The sequence below is a fragment of the Chiloscyllium plagiosum genome, unplaced genomic scaffold, assembly GCF_037043375.1.
Source record: "Chiloscyllium plagiosum isolate Xiang-an unplaced genomic scaffold, Cpla_swu_hap1 HiC_scaffold_47, whole genome shotgun sequence".
Taxonomy (NCBI): domain Eukaryota; kingdom Metazoa; phylum Chordata; class Chondrichthyes; order Orectolobiformes; family Hemiscylliidae; genus Chiloscyllium; species Chiloscyllium plagiosum.
The window spans coordinates 12356872-12381339 of NW_028270185.1; the positions used below are offsets into that span (position 1 = coordinate 12356872).

Here is a 24468-nt window from a genome sequence, read left to right on the forward strand (position 1 = left end):
AAGTGGAGAAAGTTGCTATTATCCGGTGACATCTTGGTTACAAAACCAGAATTAAACAAACAACAGAAAGAAAGAGCAAGAAGGTAAGAAAACATTTAGATCTTAAGCTACCTGATGAAGGAGCAGCGCTCCGAAAGCTAGTGCTTCCAAATAAACCTTTTGGACTATAACCTGGTGTTGTGTGATTTTTAACCAAAGCTAAAGGCCACCCTTGCTCTTCCCAATGGTACCAATGCTCTATGAATCAAAATCCATATCTTCCACATCAATCCTTGAGCCATGTGCTCAGCTCTCTGATTTTAATTATCTGCTGCCAATTATCTACTTGTTGCTCAGGTCATAATCCAAAGATCATTTCCTTTGTGGTAACACTTATTAGTTCAGTCCCTTACTGTTCATATTCCCGTAGCAGAACCTCTTTTCTAGTGACAGGCAGGAATTCGAGAGCTTAGAATGCAGCAGGCTAAAGGTTAAGTATCCACTGATAGGGTTTCAGCTGCTGAGCAGATTACTGCTCCTGCTCTGAAGACAGGGATCACACATATTCCTTCATATTTTAAACATTTGTAATCAACTGTTCAGACTCACCTCTGAAGCAGCTGGTGAAAAATATGTTATTAGAAAAGTGCATCAGGCCAGGCAGCAATTGGGGGGGGGGGCTTGTGCCCGAGGCGTCGGTTCTCCTGCTCCTTGGATGCTGCCTGGCCTGCTGCGCTTTTCCAGCAACACATTTTTCAGCTCTGATCTCCAGCATCTGCAGTCCTCACTTTCTGAAGCAGCTGGAACTTGAATGCAGGTCAGTATTCCTCAAGAACCCCTTACACATACACTTTCACTCCCATTCTCATCACTTTCTTTGAGTGCATCAACTCAAACATTTTACCCCCTCCCAACACTAGCTTTAATGCACCTTATAAATGGTTGTAAATTGCTGAGGTTCCAACTTCTATATAAGATGCCCTCCAAATACACAGCCCCTTATCCTTACTGGCGCAATGCAGCACTTCCACAGATACCTCGGAATCACTGACCGATGACGGTCCAAAGAGGAGGAGGAGTATCTGGGAAGGCACCTGGAAACTTGCCACTGGGAGAAAGCAGAAGCTGGGCGAAAAGGGCAAAAGGAACGTGCTGCCACACCAATGCCCCAACCACCCCATCCCGTGACCACCAGCTGCTTCAAGTCTAATAGAGTCTGCAGTAGCCACATTAGTCTGTACAGCCACCTTGGGACTCACCCCGAGAGTGACAGAGAGTCATCTTAGTCTGTGAGCAACCATCAATGTTGACAATTCCTTCAGCACGGTCCCTCACTACAATTTCCACCAATTCCACATCCATGATCCCAGTTGTCGCAAACATGTCACAAAAACAGAAGTTGCTGGAAAAGCTCAGCAGGTCTAGCAGCATTTGTGAGGAGAAATCAGAGTTAATGTTTCGGGTCTGGTGAGGATCACTGGATCTGAAACACGAACTCTTGATTTCTCTGCACAAATGCTGAGCATTTCCACTAACTCCTACTTTTGATTCTGATTTACAGCATCCCCAGTTTTTCTGCTCTCTGTCTCAAACGTGTCTCCTCCTTTCACAGAATGTTCAAGCAGGTAATACATTTGGAAAGCCAAACCTGGCCTCCAGGACTCAGCTTGTGCAAGCTTCTTTTGTAATCCGAAAAAAAAAGCTGCTCAACATATTTGCACTATCACCTTCCCAATGGTGCCTTTCAAAATACCCAATTGTTTGAAGCCACATGTATTTATAGAGGTCTTGTCAGATAGTTAGAATCCCACTGACCGTTCTGACCATTTATTTTTAAAACACAGTAACAGTACATTATATTCCTGTCCATTGCTCATCCACTTGGAATTACTTGCTTTGTGGATGACTGATTTTTATTCAACCTAGAGAAACACAGCACAGGAGACCACTTGGTCCATTGTGTCTGGGCTGGTTCTCTATGAGAACCTCCCCAAACCTTTTACCCCATATCCTTGCATTTATTCAACTTTTTAAAATTCTCTCATGGGATGTGGACATGGCTGACTGGGCCACTATTTATTGCCCGTCTCTAATTGCCCTTGAAAAGGCAGTGGGGAGCTGTCTTCTCAAACCACTGCAGGCCACGTGATGTAAGTAGATGTACAATGCCCCTAACGAGGGATTTTTTTTAACCCAGAGACAGTGAGAGAACAGAAATATATATCCAAGTCAGGATGGTCTGGGGCTTGGAGAGGAGTTTGCTGCAGGTGGTGTTTCCATGTATCTCCTGCTCTTGTCCTTCTAGATGGAAATAGTCGTGGGTTTGAAAGGTGCTGTGTAAGAATCTTTAGCAAATTTCTGCAGTGTATCTTGTAAATGGTACACACTGCTGCTACTGAGTATTGGTGATATGGGGTGGGGGGTGGGGGGAAGGTGGAGAGAAGGGGAATGGATGTGATGCCAATAAAATCAGCTGCTTTGTCCTGGATGGTGTCATGCCTCTCCAGTGTTGTTGGAGCAACACTTATCCAGGCAAGTGGGGAGTATTCTATCACACTCCTGACTTGTGCCTTGTAGACAGTGTACAGGCTTTAGGGAGTCAGCAGATGAATTACTCACTGCAGGATTTCTCGCCTCTGGTCTAATCCATTAATAATTGCATTACCTTCCCACCACCATCTCTGAAAATAGTGCCTCTATTGAATTCCCCTTTGGTCATTTCCCTTCACGTGGAACTAGGGAAGGAAGCTTGGACAGGTTGGGCCCAAATCTTTTGGAGTTAAGAATAAGAGGTGATCTCATTGAAACATAGAAGGATCTTGAGAGGATGTTTCCTCTTGTGGGTGAACACTAAGACTAAGAGAAATAACATAAAAGATATCCCTTTATCAACAAGGGGAATTGTTTTTATAGGAAAGTGAAGAAGGCATTTGATGATATGCTTGCATTGGTCAGTGCATTGAGTGTAGGAGTTGGGAGGCCATGGTGCAGCTGTACAGGACATTGGGTAGGCCACTATTGGAACACTACATGCAATTCTGGTCTCCCTGCTATAGAAAGGATCTTCTGAAACTTGAAATGGTTCAGAAAAGATTTACAAGATTGTTGCCAGGTTGGAGGGTTTGAGCTATAGGGAGAAACTAAATAGGTTGGTGCTGTTTTCCCTGGAGCATCAGAGACCAAGAGGTGACCTTATAGAGGTTTATAAAATCATGAGGGGCTTGGATAGGGTAAATAGGTAAGGTCTTTTCCCTAGGGTAGGAGTGGCCAAAACTAGAGAGCATGGGGCTGTAAGTGAGGGGGGGGCGGATTTAAAAAGGACCTATGGGGCAACCTTTTCAGAGAGGGTATATGGAATGAGCTGCCACAGGAAGTGGTGGAGGCTGGTATGATTACAACATTTAAAAGGCATCTGGATGTGTATACAAATAAGAAGGGCTTAGAGGGATATGGGCCAAATACTGGCAAACGGGACTAGATTAATTAAGGACATTTGATCGGCGTGGACGAGTTGGACAGAAGGGTCTGTTTCCGCCCTGTATATCTCAGACTCTCAAAAGTGTCATTTGGTTGTGGAAGCCTCTTCCCCAGAACATTGGAGAGGCTGGATCATGGAGTCAGTCATTGAATTTAACCCCAAGGCTGAAATAGACTTTCAACAGACAAGGGAATGAAGAGTCATTGGGTGCAAGCAGGAAAGTGGAGCAAAGGTCCAAAATCTGATCAGCCACGATTCAGTCCTTCCCCTAAGTCCTACGTTCCTTCACACTTTGTAGAAAAAGAGCAATGATTCTTCTGTTCTGGCCCAAAAGCATGCTTCAGCCAGAGTCTTACAGCCCAGAAACAGACTCTTCAGTGCAACCGGTCCAAAGCCGCACCAGCATAGCACGTGGTTGCTTTAAGAAGTAGGTTCTCCAATTTTAGAATGTGAAACTTCTAGAAACTTGTCCGTCAGCCATCTGATGTCGTATCTGAACTTTATTTCCAGCTTACAGCCCCCAGTTCCTGCACCACCACCATAGCTTACAATGTAAATTGGCTTGGCTTACTGTCCAATGAAGGTAGACTTTTGGTGCAGTGGGTATTTCGGTCTGGTTCAGCACCAGGAGCTCCAGGTTAAAGTCCAACTCCAGGAGTAGTATCAATTTGTAAATCCTTCCAACACCAATGGCAGATGGTGAAAGTGAGAGAGATGCTAGAGATTCCTGGTCAATTGTGGGATGAAGAGAGATTGGAGCCATCATTCATAACTCCAGTCGTACAGAATTGTAATAGAGCAGGTGGTGTCCATTTGGCTCCCATCAAGCCATCACCTGTAAGTATACATTCCCATGTCAACAGTCTCACTTTGGTGGTGGTGGTGGGTGTTGGTGATTGGGGTTGTGGCAAGGACATTGGCTATGGCTGGATTGAATCAGACAGCTCCCAATAACATGGGGTCAACTCCCATTCTGGCTGACTTGCATTTGGAACCTGCCCTTGGCAAACCTTAACATTGTAGGTCAGACTTAACATTAAGCAAAGAACTGAACAGGATTAAGAAGTGCATAATCTTTCTCCTCCAAATTAAAATTAGCAATACGCAAATTTTTATTTAGAAAAGGCATTTTTTTGCATACATCAGAATAGCTCAACCTTTGCCTTGGGATCTTTGAGAGAATAATATGATAAACGTGTGCAGAATTTCACGGTTCACTTGCATAAAATGCCAATGGTAATCCATACTCAAGGTCAACTGCAAGTGAGGATGCAAAACCTTTTTTTGGAAAGCTAGCAGTTCTTTTACAGTGACTGTACTTTCTCGAGAAAAGGGCTAGAGGGCCCAATGGGAGAGACACATTTGAAGACTGTTGTGGTGCAGTGGTAGTGTCCTTATCTCTGAGTCAGGAGACCCAGGCTCAAGTGCTACCTGCTCCAGAGGTGTGTCATCACATCAGAGCAGGTTGTTTGGAAAATATCAAACGGCATTAGTTTGGCCTCAGGTGCAGTGTTGTGTCCAGCTTTAGGCACTACACTATAGGAAGGATGTGAAGGGACTGGAGAGTGTGGAAGAGCTTTACAACAATGGTTCCAGTGATGAGGAACTTTGGTTATGAGGACAGATTGGAGAAAAGTTGGGACTGTTTTCCCTAGAGTAGAGAAGACAGATGATTTGTTTGAGGTTTTCAAAATCAGAAGAATGTAAATAGCTGGAATAGGCCATTCAGCCCCTCAAGCCTACACCTCTATTCTACAAGGTCACGACTGATCTGCCCCAGACCTCAACTCCTCTTTTGTGCCAACTCCTCATATCAAGGAGTTGAAGGCTATTTCAGAAATCTATCTAATTCCTCTAAACAATCAAGCCTCCACAACTCTCTAGGGTAGAGACTTCCAGACATCATCCATCCTTTGTATCCCAGTTATTATCCTGTTAATCTGTAACTACATACCCATAGTTCAAGATTCCTCACTAGTGGAAACATCTTCTCAATATTTATCTTGTTAAGCCTGCTCAGAATCTTGTATATATCAACAAAATCATCTCTCATATCTTCTAAACTCTACTGAATAAAGGCCAAAGCTCTTTAGCTTTTCTTGTAAGTTTGCAGATGACAGTAGAATTGGAGGTGTAGTGGATAGCGATGAAGGTTAGCTCAGGGTACAACAGGATCTTGATCAGATGGGCCAATGGGCCGAGGAGTGGCAAACTGAGTTTTAATTTGGATACGTGTGAGGGGCAAATCAGGGCAGGACATATACACTTTATGATAAGATGCTGGAGAGTGTTGCTGAACAAAGAGACCTAGGAGTGCAGACTCTCAGTATCTTGAAAGTGGAGTCGCAGGTAAATTAGATAGTGAAAAAGGCATTTGCTATTCTTGCCTTTATTGGTCAGAGCATTGAGTATAGGAGTTGGGAGGTCATGTTGTGGAGGACATTGGTTAGGAATAGTGTGCGCAATTCTGGTCTCTCTCTCCTATAGGAATTACGTTCCGAAACTTGTAAATCTTTTCTGAACCCTTTCAAGAGTGTTGCCAGGGTTGGAGGGTTTGAGCTATAGGGAGAGGCTGAACAGGCTGGGGCTGTTTCCCTGGAGCGTCGGAGGCTGAGGGGTGACCTTTTCAGGGTTTGTAAAATAATGAGGGGCATGGATAGGGTAAACAGACAAGATCTTTTCCCTGGGTTGGGAGGAGTCCAAAACAAGAGGGCATAGGTTTAAGGTGAGGGGGGAAAGATTTAAAAGGAACCTAAGGGGCAACGTTTTCATACAGAGGGCATGGAATGAAGTACAAGAAGAACTGGTGGAGGCTGATACAATGGCGACATTTAAAAAGGCATCTGGATGGGGATATGAATAGGAAGGGTTTAGAGGGATATGGGCCGGGTGCTGGCAAACGGGACTAGATTAATTTAGGATATCTGGTCGGCACGGACGAGTTTGGCTCTGTTTCCGTGCTGTACATCTCTCTGACTCTAACTCCTCCATCCCAGGAATCAGTATCATCCGTCTCTTTTAATCTGCCTCCGATGCCAGCGTATGCTTTCTTAAATATGGGGATCAAAACTGGGAGGTCTGGGCAGAGTAAATAGGGAGAAACTGTTCTTACTCTTGAAACAATGGTGAACAAGAGGGCACAGATTTAAAGTAAATAAGCAAAAAAACAATGAGGAATATAGTTTTCACTCAAAGCGGTCACAGTCTGGAATGCACTGCCTGATGCTGTGGTGGAGGTAGGCTCAGTTGGGCTACTGTCATCTGAAAAAGGAAGAATTGCAGGATTAGAGGGAAAAGGTGGGAGAATGGCAAGAAGTAAATTGTTCATTCAGAGCTGGTACAGACCAAGAGAGACCTAATGGCTTTCTTCAATGCTGGAATAACTCTGCGACAAATTGCTACAGGTGTCACATTACAGATAATTCTAACCAACCGGTTTAGAAATGTTATGATACGCCTCAGGAGCAGGCGAGACCTGAACCTAGGCCTTCTGTCTCAGTGGTAGTGTGCCACAGGAGCCTCAGCAGATGTCACAGTATATCCACACAGAGACCACACACAGGTCAGCACAACTACAACTAAACCCCAGTAGAAATCAGTGACTAGGGTAATGTGAAAGGATCAGGGGACCCCATGAATCTACTGCCCAGATTGTTTAAGAGGTGCCTTCTGCAATCATCCATTTGTGACACACCGCTTTCTGGGATCTTGCTGTGCACTCATTGGCACTTCCTGCAGGGCGGTGGTTATGCTTCAATCTCTCACCTCGAAAGCAACCAGGGAAACAACCTGAAGCTGCGAAAGGTGCTAAATAAATGGAAGTCCCTTTCTTAGATATAAAAGAGGGGAATTCCAGATTAGTTTAAAAATACAGACACACGCAATTCTTCAACTCGTGCTGCTCACGAGGTTTCTGGATTGGAGTTCTAAAACATATCGTGCTGAGTGGATATTCGTTAAAAATCACAATTGAAGTAAGAGTCACTCTTTTACAGTTTCCAGTTAACAGAAGGGAACGGTGTTCCTTGGTGAAAATATGGCAGAGAGAGACTTTCCAAATCAACAGGGGGCTGGATGCAGGAGATAGGGAGGTACCGTTCCCACTTGCAAAGCGAAAGGTTAGATTTAAAAGCCGAGTTGGTCGATGAAGCAAAACAGAGGAGAATCTATTTTCTTAAGCAATGTAGAATGCACTGCCTTAAAAAAAAAAGCAGGCTCACTTTCAATTTTCAAAAGGGCGTTTGGATTGATTTAAGAGTAGGAAGAATGTGCAAGGTGACAGGGAGAAGGCAGGAGAACAGCGCTAGGTAAGACGCTCGCTCGGAGAGCCAATGCAGGATCTGCGGGAGGAATGGCCTCCTCCTGCACTGGGACAATTCAGAACTTCTCCCTCTCTGCCTCCTTTCCCCCCTCAAAAATGAGCAAATTCCGGTTCACTCAGACAGCCACACTATGAAAGGCAGCCACAGCAACATGGAGCTGTTGCCAATGTTGCACGTCATTGCCGCAGCTCCCCATTCAAATGTCTCTCTACAGTTCGGTGATCTCACAATCCAGGCCTCAGACTGCTTGGACGTGCCTCCTACTCATTGAGGGGCATCTGAAAGAGAGACAGAAGAGGGAAATCAGGATTCACTCCACACTGCTGCTGCCCCCCCTTTCCAGGTTTCAGTTACAGAAACAACTACAGAGATGGTGGCACAGTAGTAATGCCATTAGATGAGTAATACAGAACCACAGGCTAATTTGAGAAAATCTGGTTCGAATCCCACCATTGCAGATGGTGGGATCCAAATTCACAAGAAGAAAAATCCAGAATAAAATGGTAGCCATGTATCTATTAACAATTGTCATAAAAACCCATCAGGTTCACTAATGTCCTGTGAAGATAGAAATCTGCTGTTCTTACTTGGTCTGGCCTACATGTGACTCCAGCTCCACAGCAATGTGCTTGACTATACAATAGCCTTTAGGTCATTAGGGATGGGAAATAAATGCTGGATGAGCCAATGACACCACATTTCATGAAAGAATTTTTAAAAAGTAAAGCTAGCCAGTGATGGTAACCATGACAATGATCATTCATTGTTGTAAAAAGCATAATGGTTCACTAATGGCCCTGCAGGGAAGGAAATTTACTGTCCTTACTTCACCTTGCCTACATGTGACTCCAGCTGAAAATGTGTTGCTGGAAAAGTGCAGCAGGTCAGGCAGCATCCAAGGAACAGGAGAATCGACGTTTCAGGCATAAGCCCTTCTTCAGGAATGAGGAAAGTGTGTCCAGCAGGCTCAGATAAAAGGTAGGGAGGAGGGACTTGGGGGAGGAGCTTTGGAAATGCGATAGGTGGAGGGAGGTCAAGGTGAGGGTGATAGGCCGGAGTGGGGTGGGGGCGGAGAGGTCAGGAAGAAGATTGCAGGTTAGGAAGGCGATGCTGAGTTCGAGGGATTTGACTGAGACAAGGTGGGGGGAGGGGAAATGAGGAAACTGGAGAAATCTGAGTTCATCCCTTGTGGTTGGAGGGTTCCCAGGCAGACGATGAGGCACTCTTCCTCCAACCGTCGTGTTGCCATGGTGTGGTGATGGAGGAGTCCAAGGACCTGCATGTCCTTGGTGGAGTGGGAAGGGGAGTTAAAGTGTTGGGCTACGGGGTGGTTGGGTTGGTTGGTCCGGGTGTCCCAGAGGTGTTCCGCAAGTAGGCGGCCTGTCTCCCCAATATAGAGGAGGCCACATCGGGTGCAGCGGATGCAATAGATGATGTATGTGGAGGTGCAGGTGAATTTGTGGCCAATATGGAAGTGTCCCTTGGGGCCTTGGAGGGAAGTAAGGGGGAAGGTGTGGGCGCAAGTTTTGCATTTCTTGCAGTTGCAGGGGAAGGTGCCGGGAGTGGAGGTTGGGTTGGTGGGGGGTGTGGACCTGACGAGGGAGTCACGGAGGGAGTGGTCTTTTTGGAATGCTGATAGGGGAGGGGAGGGAAATATATCCCTGGTGGTGGGGTCCGTTTGGAGGTGGCGGAAATGACGGCGGATGATATGATGTACATGGAGGTGGTGGGGTGGTAGGTGAGGACCAGTGGGGTTCTGTCCTGGTGGCGGTTGGAGGGGCGGGGCTCAAGGGCGGAGGAGCGGGAAGTGGAAGAGATGTGGTGGAGGGCATCGTCAACTACGTCTGGTGGGAAATTGCGGTCCTTGAAGAAGGAGGCCATCTGGGTTGTACGGTTTTGGAACTGGTCCTCCTGGGAGCAGATGTGGCGGAGACGAAGGAATTGGGAACGGACATTTACTATAAACTGACCGACTCCCACAGCTACCTAAACTACACCTCCTCCCACCCTGCCATCCCATATTCCCAATTCCTTCGTCTCCGCCGCATCTGCTCCCAGGAGGACCAGTTCCAAAACCATACAACCCAGATGGCCTCCTTCAAGGACTGCAATTTCCCGCCAGACGTAGTCGACGATGCCCTCCACCGCATCTCTTCCACTTCCCGCTCCTCCGCCCTTGAGCCTCGCCCCTCCAATCGCCACCAGGACAAAACCCCACTGGTCCTCACCTACCACCCCACCAACCTCCATGTACAACGTATCATCCGCCGTCATTTCCGCCACCTCCAAACGGACCCCACCATCAGGGATAGATTTCCCTCCCCTACCCTATCAGCGTTCCGAAAAGACCACTCCCTCCGTGACTCCCTCGTCAGGTCCACACCCCCCACCAACCCAACCTCCACTCCCGGCACCTTCCCCTGCAACCGCAAATGCAAAACTTGTGCCCACACCTCCCCCCTTACTTCCCTCCAAGGCCCCAAGGGACACTTCCATATCCGCCACAAATTCACCTGCACCTCCACACACATCATCTATTGCATCCACTGCACCCGATGTGGCCTCCTCTATATTGGGGAGACAGGCCGCCTACTTGCGGAACGTTTCAGAGAACACCTCTGGGACACCCAGACCAACCAACCCAACCACCCCGTAGCCCAACACTTTAACTCCCTCTCCCACTCCACCAAGGACATGCAGGTCCTTGGACTCCTCCATCGCCAGACCATGGCAACACGACGGTTGGAGGAAGAGCGCCTCATCTTCTGCCTGGGAACCCTCCAACCACAAGGGATGAACTCAGATTTCTCCAGTTTCCTCATTTCCCCTCCCCTCACCTTGTCTCAGTCCCAACCCTCGAACTCAGCACCGCCTTCTTAACCTGCAATCATCTTCCTGACCTCTCCGCCCCCACCCTACTCCGGCCTATCACCCTCACCTTGACCTCCCTCCACCTATCGCATTTCCAAAGTCCCTCCTCCCTACCTTTTATCTTAGCCTGTTCGACACACTTTCCTCATTCCTGAAGAAGGGCTTATGCCTGAAACGTCGATTCTCCTGTTCCTTGGATGCTGCCTGACCTGCTGCGCTTTTCCAGCAACACATTTTCAGCTCTGATCTCCAGCATCTGCAGTCCTCACTTCCTATTCATGAACTTATCCAAATGTGTTTTAAATTTTGCAACTGTGCCTGCATCCACCATTTTCTCTGGTAGACCATTCCACACATGAACCACCCTCTGAGAAACAGTTGCCCTTGTCCTTTTTAAATCTTTCTCATTTCACCTTAAAAATATGCCCTCTGGTTTTGAACTCCCCCCCACAGAAAATACTTTTGCTATTCACCTTGTCCAAGCACCTCGTGATTTTATAATCTCTATAAAGTCACACCCTCAACCTCCTATGCACCTGGAGAAAACAAAGTCCCAGTCTTGCCAGACTATTATTTTATCACAAACTCTCCAGTCCTGGCAACATCCTGATAAATCTTTTCCAAATACTCTCCAGTTTGATAATATCTTTCTTATAACAGGGCACACAGTGGCCTCACCAAAAGAGGCCTCACCAACATCCTGTATAACCTCAACATGACATCCCAGCTCCTATACTCAATGAAGGCAAGCGTACCAAACGCCTTCTTAACCACAGCGACACCTACAATCCTGTGAAAGACTATAAAGAAACCCTCAGATTAGTTTCACAGATCAACGCAACATCGAGGGCCGAAGGGTCTGTACTGCGCTGTAATGATCTATGTACTTTAGGGAGACAAAGAATAGGAGGCCATTCAGCCCCTTGAAGAACAGATAGTGGCTGCTTAACTTTCCATCATGTCCCTGAACACCGTCGTGCAATGAAAATCTGGTTCCTATAGTAACCAAAACAATGAGTAACAGGAACAGTACCCCATCACATTAAGCTGTTGGCCTAGGAATAGGGTGTTAAGTATGCAAGAACTGTGCTCAATGAAGCAGAGTTTCTGACATTTGAACAGCAAATAAAAATGGTTGTAATTTAGGCAATTTAGACAGGAGCAGTTTAAAGACTCTATACAGATATAATCACCCATTTACTGACTGTATCTGGAGACAACACCTCATGTAGAACCAGGAGTTACTCCTGGTAACAGAATAAGGTTTGACCTTTCACCTTCAGTATATCATACATAGTGATTATACACTTACTGGTTAAGCTCAGGCATGTCTCCTATCTTTGTCCGTTGCCTCTGACCTTTCCTCTTGTTGTTTCTCCTGAAAAAAAAAACATTTCTTGAGCAAAAGACACCAAATATTCATGTTATAAATTCTATTTTAAAAAAAAACAGTAGATGCTTCATTCTGGAATCCTGGTGGTAGTCTCTCCAGGAGGAGGAATCTTTCCCATACCTGTCACTTTTCAACCGCTTCCGTCGCCGCCTGAAGAGAAAGAAAGAAAAAGAAGGCAATTCATGCTGATTATAGATTGGCGATGCAGAAAGAGGCCATTTGGCCCATCATAGCTATACTGGGACTTTAAAAACCCCAATTATTCTCACACCCTACTCCTTTTCCAAAAACCCTGCAAATTTTATTTTATTGTTTCATGGGATGTGAGCATGGCTGGCAAGGTCAGCCTTTGTTGCCCATCTTAGTTACCCTTCGACCAAGGGACATGTTGGCCATCCCAGAAGCAGTTCAGAGTCACCACGTTGCTGTGGATCTAGAGTCATATGTAGGCCAGACTAGGTAAGGATGCCACATTTCCTTTTTTAAGGCATTAATCCAGATTAGATTAGATCCTCTACAGCGTGGACACAGGCCCTTTGACCCAACAAGTCCACACCAACCCTCCAAAGAGTAATCCACCCAAACCCATTTCCCTCTGACTAATGCAGAATTTAGCTCGACCAATTCACCTGACTTGCACATCTTTGGACTGTGGGAGGAAAACGGAGCACCTGGAGAAAACCCACACAGACATGGGGAGAATGTGCAAACTCCACACAGACAGTTGCCCGAGGCTGGAATCGAACCTGGGTCCCTGGTGCTGTGAGACAGCAGTGCTAACCACTGAGCCACCATGCCACCCCAAACAGATGGGATTTTATAACAATTATAGTTTTGTGTACTGAGGTTGTCACTGTCACTTCTAGATGTGACTTTAGTAAGTGTACGTTAATTTTATTTATTCACTTGTGGGATGTGGGTGTTGCTGGCTGGTCTGACACTAGTTGTCCTTGAGAAGGTGTTGGCAAGCTGCCTTCTTGAGCCACTACAGTCCTTGTGCTGTAGGTCATGAGGGAGGGAGTTGCAGGATTTTCACCCAGTGACACTGAAGGAACCTATTTCCAAAGTAGGTTGGTGAGTGGCGTGGAGGGGAACTTGCAGGTGGTGATGTTTCCATGTATTGACTGCCCTTGTCCTTCGAGGTGGAAGTGGTTGGGAGTTTGGAAGATACTGTCAGAGGATCTTTGGCAAATTCAGAGTGATGACTTCGAACCTATGGAGCTCCAGATGATCCAGTCCAGTGACATTATTATTACATACCGTCTCCCCAAATTGTAGTATTTGTCCAATTTCCTTTAAAAAGTTACTTCTGAATCTGCTTCCAACACCTGAGGCAGTGAAACTCCAGACCAGAGCTCTCTGTGGAAAAATTTTCTAGTGTTGAGGAAGGAGGGGGACCGTAGAAGGGCTTGGACAGGCTGGGAGAGTGGGCAAAGAAGTGGCAGATGGATTATAGTGTGGGAAAGTGAGAGGTCATGCATTTTGGTAACAGGAATAGAGATGTAGACTATTTTCTAAATGGGGAAAGGCTTTGGAAATCTGAAGCACAGAGGGACTTGGCAGTCCTTGTTCAGGATTCTCTTAATGCAGGTTCAGTTGGTGGTTAGGAAGGCAATGCAACGTTATCATTCATTTCAAGAGAGCTAGAATACAAGAGCAGAGATGTATTGCTGAGGCTGTATAATGCTGTGGTCAGACTGTATTTAGAATATTGTAAGCAGTTTTTGGCCCTGTATCCAAGGAATGACGTGTTGGCATTGGAGGGGATCCAGAAAGGTTTACAAGAATGATCCCAGGGATGAAGGGCTTGTCGTATGAGGAACAGTTGAGGACTCTGGTTTGCACATGGAGTGTAGAAAGATGGCGAGGTGTGGGATCTGATTGAAACTTAGAGAATACTAAGACACCTGGATAGAGTGTACATGGAAAAAATGTTCCCACTAGTAGGAGAGACCGGGACCCATGGGCACAACCTCAATGAAAGGACGACTCTTAGACCTGAGAGGTGGAGGAACTTTTTCAGCCAGAGGGTCGTGAATCTGTGGAACTGATTGCCACAGAAGGTTGTGGAGGTCAAGTCGTTGAGTATACTTCGAGATAGATAGGTTCTTACTGGATCAGTAGGGAGAATCAAAGGATTATGAGGAGAGGGCAGGAGAATGGGGTTGAGAAACACATCAGCCATGATTGAATGGCAGGGAAGACTCAATGTGCCAAAAGGCCTAAATCCACTCTATATTTTATTGTCTTATCTCTCCTCTGCTCCTTTCGTTAATTATTGTAAAATCGGTGTGGTCCGGTTACTGACCTTCTAGCCATTGGAAAAACATTACTCCTTATTGACTCTGATGTCACCACCCTTCATGATTTTGACCATCTCAATCAAATTATGTCAACATTCTCTACCCTGACCACATTAATCAAAATCACACGCAACTGGAACCACTTCTAGAAAAAGTCTTTTCTGTCTCCTTTCCAAGGCCTTCACGAACCAGAATCTGCCCAGATACAGATTGAACCAAACAGAATGGAGAGATGGGCACAGATTCCAAGATGATTCAGGTTTCATTGCTTCCTCTATGGATAATGGATTAGCCCAAAGCTACTGCAGGGGTCGACATTACAAACTGGGCTCTGTGCTCCTGGGTAGATCAGGAGTAGTCACTGAATCCCAAATTCCTGATGAAGGGGACTCCTGCCCAAAACGTTGATTTCCCTGCTCCTCGGATGCTGCCTGACCTGCTGTACATTTCCAGCACCACTCTAATCTTGACTGTAATCTCCAGCATCTGCAGCCCTGCTGTCCAGTGACCACTCCCTGAGAGATGTTAGGAGAGGGCTGGATGGGCCACTGTTATTAGAGAAGGGGAGCATCTATACCCCAGTGTGAATCACTTACTACAGAAGCATCAAGACCTAGAAGTCTGAATGGAGTTTGATGGAGTGGACACGAAGAGAATATTCCTTTTGTTGGGGGGGGTGGGGTGGTGAAGCATAACTAGAAGCCATCCATATAAGATAGCCCCCAAGAAATCCAATAGGAAAATTCAGACGAAACCATGGAGCGAGGAGAATGTTGGGCTTGCTCCCACAGGGGACCACAGAAGCAAGTAGTTTCGATGTGATTAAGGAGAATTAGACACAGCGATGAGGGAGAACGGAATAGAGGGATTGACATGGTTCCACATATGGGCGGCTCACAAAAGGCCATGGGAGAGTGAATAATGAGGCAAGTTGGATCTAAAGTGGACTCAGTGACAAAGAACAGGGGGTAATTGTTGATGAAAGGTTTCTGTGAATGGAAAGCAGTTTCCTATGGTGTTCCATAGGACTGAGTATTGGGTCTCTTGCTGTTTATGGTATACATTCATGATTTAAACGTGGGAGGCATGATTGGGAGATTTGCAGACAACACAAAAATTGGCCAGGTGGTGGATAGTGACGAGGATAGGTGTTGGGCAAGAAGCTGGTGGGTGCCTGGAATTCATTGCCAGTTTGGCAACCAACATCCCATTTGGAAAAAGATCTGCTCCCTAAAGCAATGTAACCTGCAGACCAGGCACTGGAAAGCGGGATGAGAATGGGCGGCTAGTTTAATGAGAACACACAGCCATGATGGGCTGAATGGCCTCTTTCTCTGCTGTAATTTCTATCTGAAAGTTTTAGACAAGGAAAGATCGGAAGACGCTTCAAACATTAAAACTGGCATGGACCAATTAGGCCGAATGGCCTGTTCCTGTGCCATATGTCATGTGAAAGCCTACATAATCTGTAAGAATACACACCTACTGAATAAACAGTCTATTGAGTTCAGCCCCTCCAGATAAATCCACATCCCTTGAGAGAGTCAACATGAAATCTGATGCAGGTCAATTTCAGCCCTTTACATGTTTCAAGACATCCAGCACCTCCTCCTCTGTAATACGGACATTTATCAAGATGTCACATCTATTTACCCACATTCTATATCTTCCATGTCCTTCTCCATAGTAAACACAGATGCAAAACACCCATAGTATTTCCCCCATCTCTTGCAGTTCCACACATAGGCTGCTTTGCTTTGAGGGGCCCTATTCTCTTGTCAACGCTCTAGCGGGTTGGTGTGGACTTGTTGGGCCGAAGGGCCTGTTTCCACACTGAGTAATCTAATCTAAAAATACACGGTTTACAAAACTTTTTTACGCAAAGGATGGTGCATGTATGGAATGAGCTGCCAGAGGAAGTGGTGGAGGCTGGTACAATTACAACATTTAAAATCCATCTGAATGGGTATATGAATAGGAAGGATTTAGAGGGATATGGGTCAAGTGCTGGCAAATGGGACTAGACGAGGAGAGGATAGCTGGTCGGCATGGACGAGTTGGACCAAAGGGTCTGTTTCCATGCTGTACATCTCTATGATTATGACTCACCGACATTCACAGCTGCTGTGCTCAGTGAAGATCTTCTCCTCTTGGCTGGTCACATGATCCAAAGGTTTCAATTTAATGACCTGGCAAAGATTGATGCAAATTGATTTGCTACCTTAAAAACAACGGGGGAATTATTGCAACATTTCACCCGTGATTAACAACAGTAGAGTGGCTGAGTTAATTGAGTCAGTCACTCAATAAATACTCCAGGAACCTGTTTATTATAATTCTACTGTGTAGAAGCAGGCCATTCAGCCCACTGAATCCATACCGCCCCTCCAAAGGGCATCCCACCCCAGACCCTCTTTCCCATAGCTAACCCACCTAGCCTGCACATCCCTGGAAAGTGAGAGCAATTTAGCACGGTCATTTCACCCTAATCTGCACACCTTTGGATTGTGGGAGGAAACCAGAGCACCTAGAGGAAACCCACACAGACACGGGGAGAATGTGCAAACTCCACACAGACAGTCACCTGAGGGTGGAATCGAACCCAGGCCCCTGGTGCTGAGGCAGCAGTGCGAACCACTGAGCCACCGTGCTGCCCTTTTTGTGGATGCAAGCATCACCTGCAAAGCCAAAATTTATCGCCCATCCCTAATTGCCCAGAGGGCAATTAAGACTCAACCCCACTCTGTAGGTCTGAAGGCAATGCTGCATAGACAGGATAAGGTCAATTCCCTTCCTCAAATGAATTTTTGTTATAGTCATCAGTGCTGAGATTAGCTTTACATTTCATTAATGTATTAAATTACATTTTATTAATTGAATTTAGATTCCACCAGTTTTGCTGGGATTTAGAAATGCTTAAACTTTGATCACGCAGAATCAGCATGGCCACCAGAAGGGGAAATCATGCCGGACACATTTGATAGGATTCTTTGAAGTGGTGACAAGTGGGACAGATATAAAGGAGAAGCAATGGAAGCAATATATTTAGATTTCCAGAAGGCTTGTGATAAAGTACCACATTTTAAGCAGCTTAATAAAAGGTAAAAGCCCATGGGGTTTGAAGTGGTGACAAGTGGGACAGATATAAAGGAGAAGCAATGGAAGCAATATATTTAGATTTCCAGAAGGCTTGTGATAAAGTACCACATGTTAAGCTGCTTAATAAAAGGTAAAAACCCATGGGGTTGGGAGTGGTACATTAGCATCACTACGGGATTGGGTAACGAATGGAAGACAAAGAGGGATAAAGAGATAAAGAGGGAGAGTTTTCAGGATGCCAACCTGCAACTAGTGAAGTGCCACAGGGATCAGTGCTCGGGCCACAATTATTTACCGTACATAGGCACTAATTGGATGAGAAAGTAAACGTACAATAGCCAGGTTTGCAGATTGTACCAAATTAGGGCCGCACGGTGGCTCACTGGTTAGCATTGTTGCCTCTCAGCGTCCGGGACCCAGGTTCGATTCCAGCCTCAGGTGGCTATCTGTTTGCAGTTTGCACATCCTCCCAGTGTCTGTGTGGGTTTTCTCTGGGTGCTCCAGTTTCCTCCCACAATCCAAAGATGTGCAGGTTAGGGTGGATTGGACATGCTAAATTGTCCATAATGTCCAAGGATGTGAAGGCTTGGTGGGTTAGCCATAGGACATACAGGTTTACAGGGATAGGGTAGGATGGTGAGTGGGGCAGGTGGTTGTCAGTGTGGATTTAATGGGCTGAACAACTTTCTTCCACACTGTAGGGATTCTATGATTCCATTCCATGATTCTAGTTTGGAAGTGGCGAGATTGTTACAGAATCTGCAGAGAGACATGGACAGATCAGGGCAGAAACTTGGAATATCTTTTGGAAAAATGCAAGGTTATGCTCTTTGGAAAGAACAGAGAAATTGAATATTATTTCAGTGGACAAAAACTGCAGAAAGCTACAACGAGAAAGAGATTTGTAGATGAATCACAGAATGCTAGCGTCTAAGTTCAGCAGTTAACAGGGAAGGCAAATGGAATATTGGCTTTTATTTCAAAGGGAATGGAATATAAAAACAGGGAGGTCTTGCTAAAAATACACAAGGTAAAAGGTTAGACGACACTTAGAATGTAGTTTTAGTCCCCGTATTGAAGAAAAGATATACAGGCACTGGATACAGTTCATTAGAGGCTGACACAAGCTATGGATGGATTTCATCAGGATAGGTTCAAGTTTAAAAGAATGAAAGAAAGAGACAACCTTTAGTGAAACCTACGAAGATTCCTCGGGGGCTTGACAGATTAGATGCAGACAGGTTGTTCCCATTATGGGAGCGCCGAGGACAAGATGGCATCATCTCAGACAAAGGGTTTTCCTGAACAACAGGGAAGAGGAGGAATTTCTTCTCAGGGGATAGGAGAAAGTGGGGACTGCAGATGCTGGAGATCAGCGTCGAGAGGGTGGTGCTGGAAAAGCACAGCAGGTCAGGCAGCACCGGGGGAGCAAGAGAATCGCCATTTCGGGCACAAGCCTCATTCCTGATGAAAGGAATATGCATAAAAGGCATAAGCCCAAAACGTCGATTCTCCTGCTCCTCGGATGCAGCCTGACCTGCTGTGCTTTTCCAGCACCACACTCTCGTCTTCTCAGGGGATAGTCAAGGACTGGGCTGTTAAATATAGTAAAAATCAGTACAGCAGTCAAGGCTTATGGGGAAAGGACTTGAAATGTTAGCTCTGATTTCTCACCACGGATGCTACCAGACCAGCTGAGTTTTTCAAGCAACTTCTGTTTTTGCTTATGAGAAAAGAAGGGGCGTTATCAGATCAGCCACGACCTCTTTGAATGGCAAAGACAACCTGATGGGCCAAATGGCCTACATCTGCTCCGATGTCTTATGGAATTTAAACCCATGACCCCACAGCAATAACCTGGGCTTCAGAATGACTGATCTGTTGTCTTTACCATTAATACACCATCTCCCTGCCAAAGTGTAATGAATGGGTAGTGAACTGACTGACACACACAATTCTCCCCTCAATCACACAGATCTTTAAAACGTACCCTTCAATATTGTCTAATTTTCTCTCCACTGAGGAGGATTCTGACTACTTAGTTCTTGGAAGTCTCGCATCTCATGTCAGAGCTCGTGCAAGAACCTTGTGCTGCCTGAACACTGGTTGTGGCCAAGATTATAGAGTCAGATACAGGCGCAAAGTTTGACAGATACACGTAGGCAGGGATTAGAGGTATACAGACAACATGGGCGGCACAGTGGTTAGCACTGCTGCCTCAGCGCCAGAGACCAGGGTTCAATTCCCGCCTCAGGCGACTGACTGTGTGGAGTTTGCACATTCTCCCCGTGTCTGCGTGGGTTTCCTCCGGGTGCTCCAGTTTCCTCCCACAGTCCAAAGGTGTGCAGGTCAGGTGAATTGGCCATGCTAAATTGCCCGTAGTGTTAGGTAAGGGGTAAATGTAGGGGTATGGGTGGTTTGCGCTTCGGCGGGGCGGTGTGGACTTGTTGGGCCGAAGGGCCTGTTTCCACACTATGTAATCTAATCTAATCTATAATCTAAAACAGGTTTTTAGTTTGGAAAAACATGTGTTGGCGCAGCCAAAAGGCCTGTTCCTGTGCTGTTCTTTATTCTTTTTGACTCAATATTGGAATACACCCAGGAGCTAGAGTGCACATTGAGCCCACAATAGATCCGAATAGCTCCCCCTGCCATTCCTTCGTGGATATGCAATTGCCCAACTCCGTTCTGAGCCACACTACCATCGTTGATAACAGTTTACCTGTAAAGCTGCAAATTGCCCTTCTTACATAAGAAATAGGAGCAGGAGTAGGCCTCTGGCCCTCAGAGCCTGCTCCTACATTCAATAAGATCATGTCTGATCTTATCAATGCCTCAACTCCACTTACTCGTCCTCGCACCATAACCTTTAATTCCTTTACTTTTCAGAAAACCTTAACTTTAAAAAATGAGGAATGAGGAAGCCTCAGCTACTTCACTGTGCGGGGAATTCCACAGATTCACAACCCTCTGGGTGAAGAAGTTCCTTCTCAAATTCAGTCCTAAGTCTGCTCCCCCGAGGCTATGCTCTCTTGTCCTAGTTTCACCCACCAGTGGAAACATCCTCTCTACTTCTGTCTTATTTATTCCTTTCATAATTGTACATGTTTCTATAAGATCCACCCCCCTCATTCTTCAATTCCAATGAATATAGTCCCCAGTCTACTCGGTCTCTCCTCAAACCCAAAACCTTACCTGTATAGTTACGTTGTACATCTCCCGTACTGTGCACCGTAATTTCTCATCGCCACAGCAGCCAGCACATCGTAGGAGGGGTACGCAGGAGGGCTTGAAAATATACTCCGCCTCGTTTGGATACTCTCGAGCAACATCCACCAAAACCTCAATGGTCCGACAGTGACTGCGATTCCAAACCTCCTCAAACGGCATCACTGAAGGGGACAAGAGGAATGTCAGCTGTATGGCAACCATCGGTTTTGAACTCAAACAGGTTATTAGGAAAATCGGCCAATGACAGGGTGTCGTTTCTGGATGGACCCCTCACCCAGCAACTGTTTCGGATTCAGACTCAACACTTAATCAAATTAAATGCACCATTGATTGCAAGGTAACTCTCTTTTAACCCAACGCTTGTCGACCATCTACAAGGAGGAGAAAGTGAGGTCTGCAGATGCTGGAGATCAGAGCTGAAAATGTGTTGCTGGAAAAGCGCAGATCAGGCAGCATCCAGGGAACAGGAGAATCGACGTTTCGGGCATAAGCCCTTCTTCAGGAAAGGGCTACCACCATCTACAAGTCAGGAGTGTGATGGAATATTCCCCATTTGCCTGGATGGGGGCAGCTCCAAAAACATAAGAAGCTCGAAACCATCCAGGACAAAGCAGCCCACTTGTTTGGCATCACATCTAAAAGTATCCACTCCCTCCATCACCAGCGCTCAGTAGCAGCAGTGTGTGGGGTGTGTTGCTGGAAAAGCACAGCAGGTCAGGCAGCATCCAAGCAGGAAAATCGACGTTTCGGGCAGGAGCGCATTCCTGATGAAGGACTCTGGCCCGAAACGTCGATATTCCTGCTCCTCGGATGCTGCCTGACTTGCTGTGCTTTTCCAGAAAAACACTCAACTCTGACCGCCAGCATCTGCAGACCTCACTGTCTCCCAGCAGCAGTGTGTTCAAAACCTACAAGATGCATGGCAGAAACTCAAAGATCCTCAAACAGCACCTTCTGAACCCATGACCACTTCCATCTAAAAGGGGAAGAGCAGCAGATACACGGGATCGCCACCTCCTGCAACTTCCCTCCGAGCCACACACCACCCGGACGAGGAAATATATCATCGTTCCTTCAATGTCGCTGGGTTGAAATCCTGCGATTCTCTCCCTAAGGGCATTAATAGTGTCCCTACATCACAGAGTGCAGAGATTCAGGAGGATAGCTCACTACCACATTCCCAAGGGCGATTAGGGATGGGCACCGAGAAAAAGAATATTTAAAAATTCAAAAAGAAAACGTGTAAGTTTGATTTGATTTATTATTGTCACTTGTATCAAGGTACAGAGAAAGTTTGTGTGTTGTGTGAAGTACAGGCAGATCTTACCAAAGTGCATTAGGGTAATAGAACAGAGCAAGTAACATAATGTTATGGCTGTGGAGAAGGTGCACAAAGACTGAGATCAACATTAAATTAAAAATTTGAGGTGTCCATTCAGAACTCGAGTAACAGTGGGGAAGAAGCTGTTCTTGAATCTGTTAGTACCCCTGTTTAAGCTTTTGTACCTTCTGCCAAATGGAAGAGGTTGGAAGAGATTGTAACTGGGGTGGAAGGGGTCTTTAATGATGATGGCTGCTTTTCCAAGGCAGCATGAAGTGTAGATGGAGTCAATGGATGGAAGACTGGCTTGTGTAATGATCTGAGCTATGTTCACAACTCTCTAGTTTATGATCCTGGGCAGACAATTGCATGATGATCCAGATAGATTGCTGTCTACGTTGAGTTAAGGAGACAAAGCTATGGAATGGTACTAAGTGAGACATTTATTCAGAAAGCTGGTGCAGACAGGATGGGCTGAGTGGACTCATTCTGCACTGAAACAGTTCTGAGATTCTGTAAAAGCTTGAGGTCCCAGGGTTGGAGGGCTTGAGCTACAGGGAGAGGCTGAAAAGGCTGAGGATGTTTTCCCTGGAACATCGGCGGCTGAGGAGTGACCTTACAGAGGTTTATAAAATCATGACAGGCATGGATAGGGTAAATAGACAAGGTAGTTTCCCTGGGGTTGGGGGGGGGGGGGAATCCAGAACTAGAGGGCATAGGTTTAGGGTGAGAGGGGAAAGATATAAAATGGACCCAAGGATCAACTTTTTCGACAGTGGGTGGTACGTGTATGGAATGAGCTGCCAGAGGAAGTGGAGGAGGCAGGTACAATTACAACATTTAAAAGGCATCTGGATGGGTACGTGAATAGGAAGGGTTCAGAGGAATATGGACCAAGTGGTGGCAAATGGGTCCAGATTAATGTAGGATATCTGGTCGGCATGGACGAGTTGGGCTGAAGGGTCTGTTTCTGTGCTGTACATCTCTACGACTCTATGGTTCTGGAATTCCATTCCCAAAACAGCTCTCTCCTCAAAAACATACCCCTTTGCTTCAGCTTTTACCCACCTGTCTGAAATGCTTTCTTTACCTCAACATCAATCTTAGTCTGACGTATACTCCTAGAAAGTGCCTGGGGTGTTTTATAACATTATTTATAATTGCAAGTGATCTAGGAATGTAGAATGGTGAACAGTTAAATCGACTAATGACGGTCTTGCCATTAATATATTGGGGCAGTTAATTTTTAAAACAGATTAAAAATAAAAATTGCAGACAAGGGGCTTATTTTGCAAAGGCATTAACAATGTTTGAGGATGTTTTGCAGGACATTCTTAAAAGTTGTTCCTGCAGATATATCCACAGCTCCTCTTCACCTAAATGGAGGATAATTTTAAAAAAATATAGAGTTGAAAGAAGTGTATGGCATTTTATTTTTGTAAATACACCTGTTAACATTTAAACATTTAACTGATAAACGTGGTCCCCAATTTACAAAGGCTCACACTTACAAACGCTCTCCCATCTAAAAGTTAAAAGTTCTAAATTCGAGAAAGGCCAATTTTGACAGTATTAGGCAAGAACTTTCAAAAGCTGATTGGGGACACATGTTTGCAGGTAAAGGGATGGCTGGAAAATGGGAAGCCTTCAAAAATGAGATAGTGAGAATCCAGAGACAGTATGCTCCTGTTAGGGTGAAGGACAACGATGGCAGGTGTAAGGAATGCTGAATGACTAGAGACATTGAGGTTTTGGTCAAGAAAAGAAGGAAACATATATCAAGGATGGACAGCAAGATAGAGTGAATCCCTAGAAGGGTATGAAGGAAGTCATTAGGGAGATTTAAACAATCCTTGGATGAGGACATGGATGATGATGGGATAGTGTAGGGGAAACGAGCTGAGAATAGTTCACGGGATTGCACAACAATCGAGGGCCAAAGGGCCTGTTCTGCACTGTATTGTTCGATGTTCTCACTATGAATTAAAAGTATACTTAAGAGGGAAATCAGGAGAGCAAAATGGGACATGAGATAGCTTTGGCAAAAAGGGTTAAGGAGAATCCAAAAGGGATTTTATAAATACATTAAAGGACAAAAGGGTAACTAGGGAGAGAATAGGGCCCCTTAAAGACCAATCAAGGCTGCCTGTATGTGGAACTGCAGGAGGTGGGGGAGATACTAAACAAGTATTTTGCATCAGTGTTTACTGCGGGGAAGGACATAGAAGATGGAGAAAATGGGGAAATAAATAGCAACATCTTGAAAAATATCTATATTTACAGAGGTGGTGTTGGTTGTCTTAAACTGCATAAGAGTGGATAAATCCTCAGGATCAAATCAGGTGTACCCTTGAATTCTGTGGGAAGCTATGGAAGTGATTGCTGGCCTCTTCCTGAGATGTTTGTGTCATTGATAGCTACAGCCAACCGGCTCAGGAGGGAAATCTGCCATCCTTACCTGACATGTGATT

The 24468-nt window shown here is 45.6% G+C and overlaps 1 protein-coding gene across 2 annotated transcripts in view; it reads right to left on the reverse strand.

The window, feature by feature from the left end:
• Positions 1 to 1790: 1790 nt before the first annotated feature.
• Positions 1791 to 24468, reverse strand: part of LOC122542835 (snake venom vascular endothelial growth factor toxin ICPP-like) — a 41652-nt gene continuing 18974 nt past the window's right edge. For both annotated transcript variants that reach the window (XM_043680918.2, XM_043680921.2), the window contains 5 exons: positions 20641 to 20837; positions 16456 to 16535; positions 12164 to 12193; positions 11963 to 12028; positions 1791 to 8057 (listed from right to left, as the gene is read on the reverse strand). In XM_043680918.2, the coding sequence (XP_043536853.1) occupies positions 8018 to 8057; positions 11963 to 12028; positions 12164 to 12193; positions 16456 to 16535; positions 20641 to 20837 (413 nt within the window). In that variant the 3' untranslated portion in view covers positions 1791 to 8017. The remainder of the gene's footprint in view (positions 8058 to 11962; positions 12029 to 12163; positions 12194 to 16455; positions 16536 to 20640; positions 20838 to 24468) is intronic.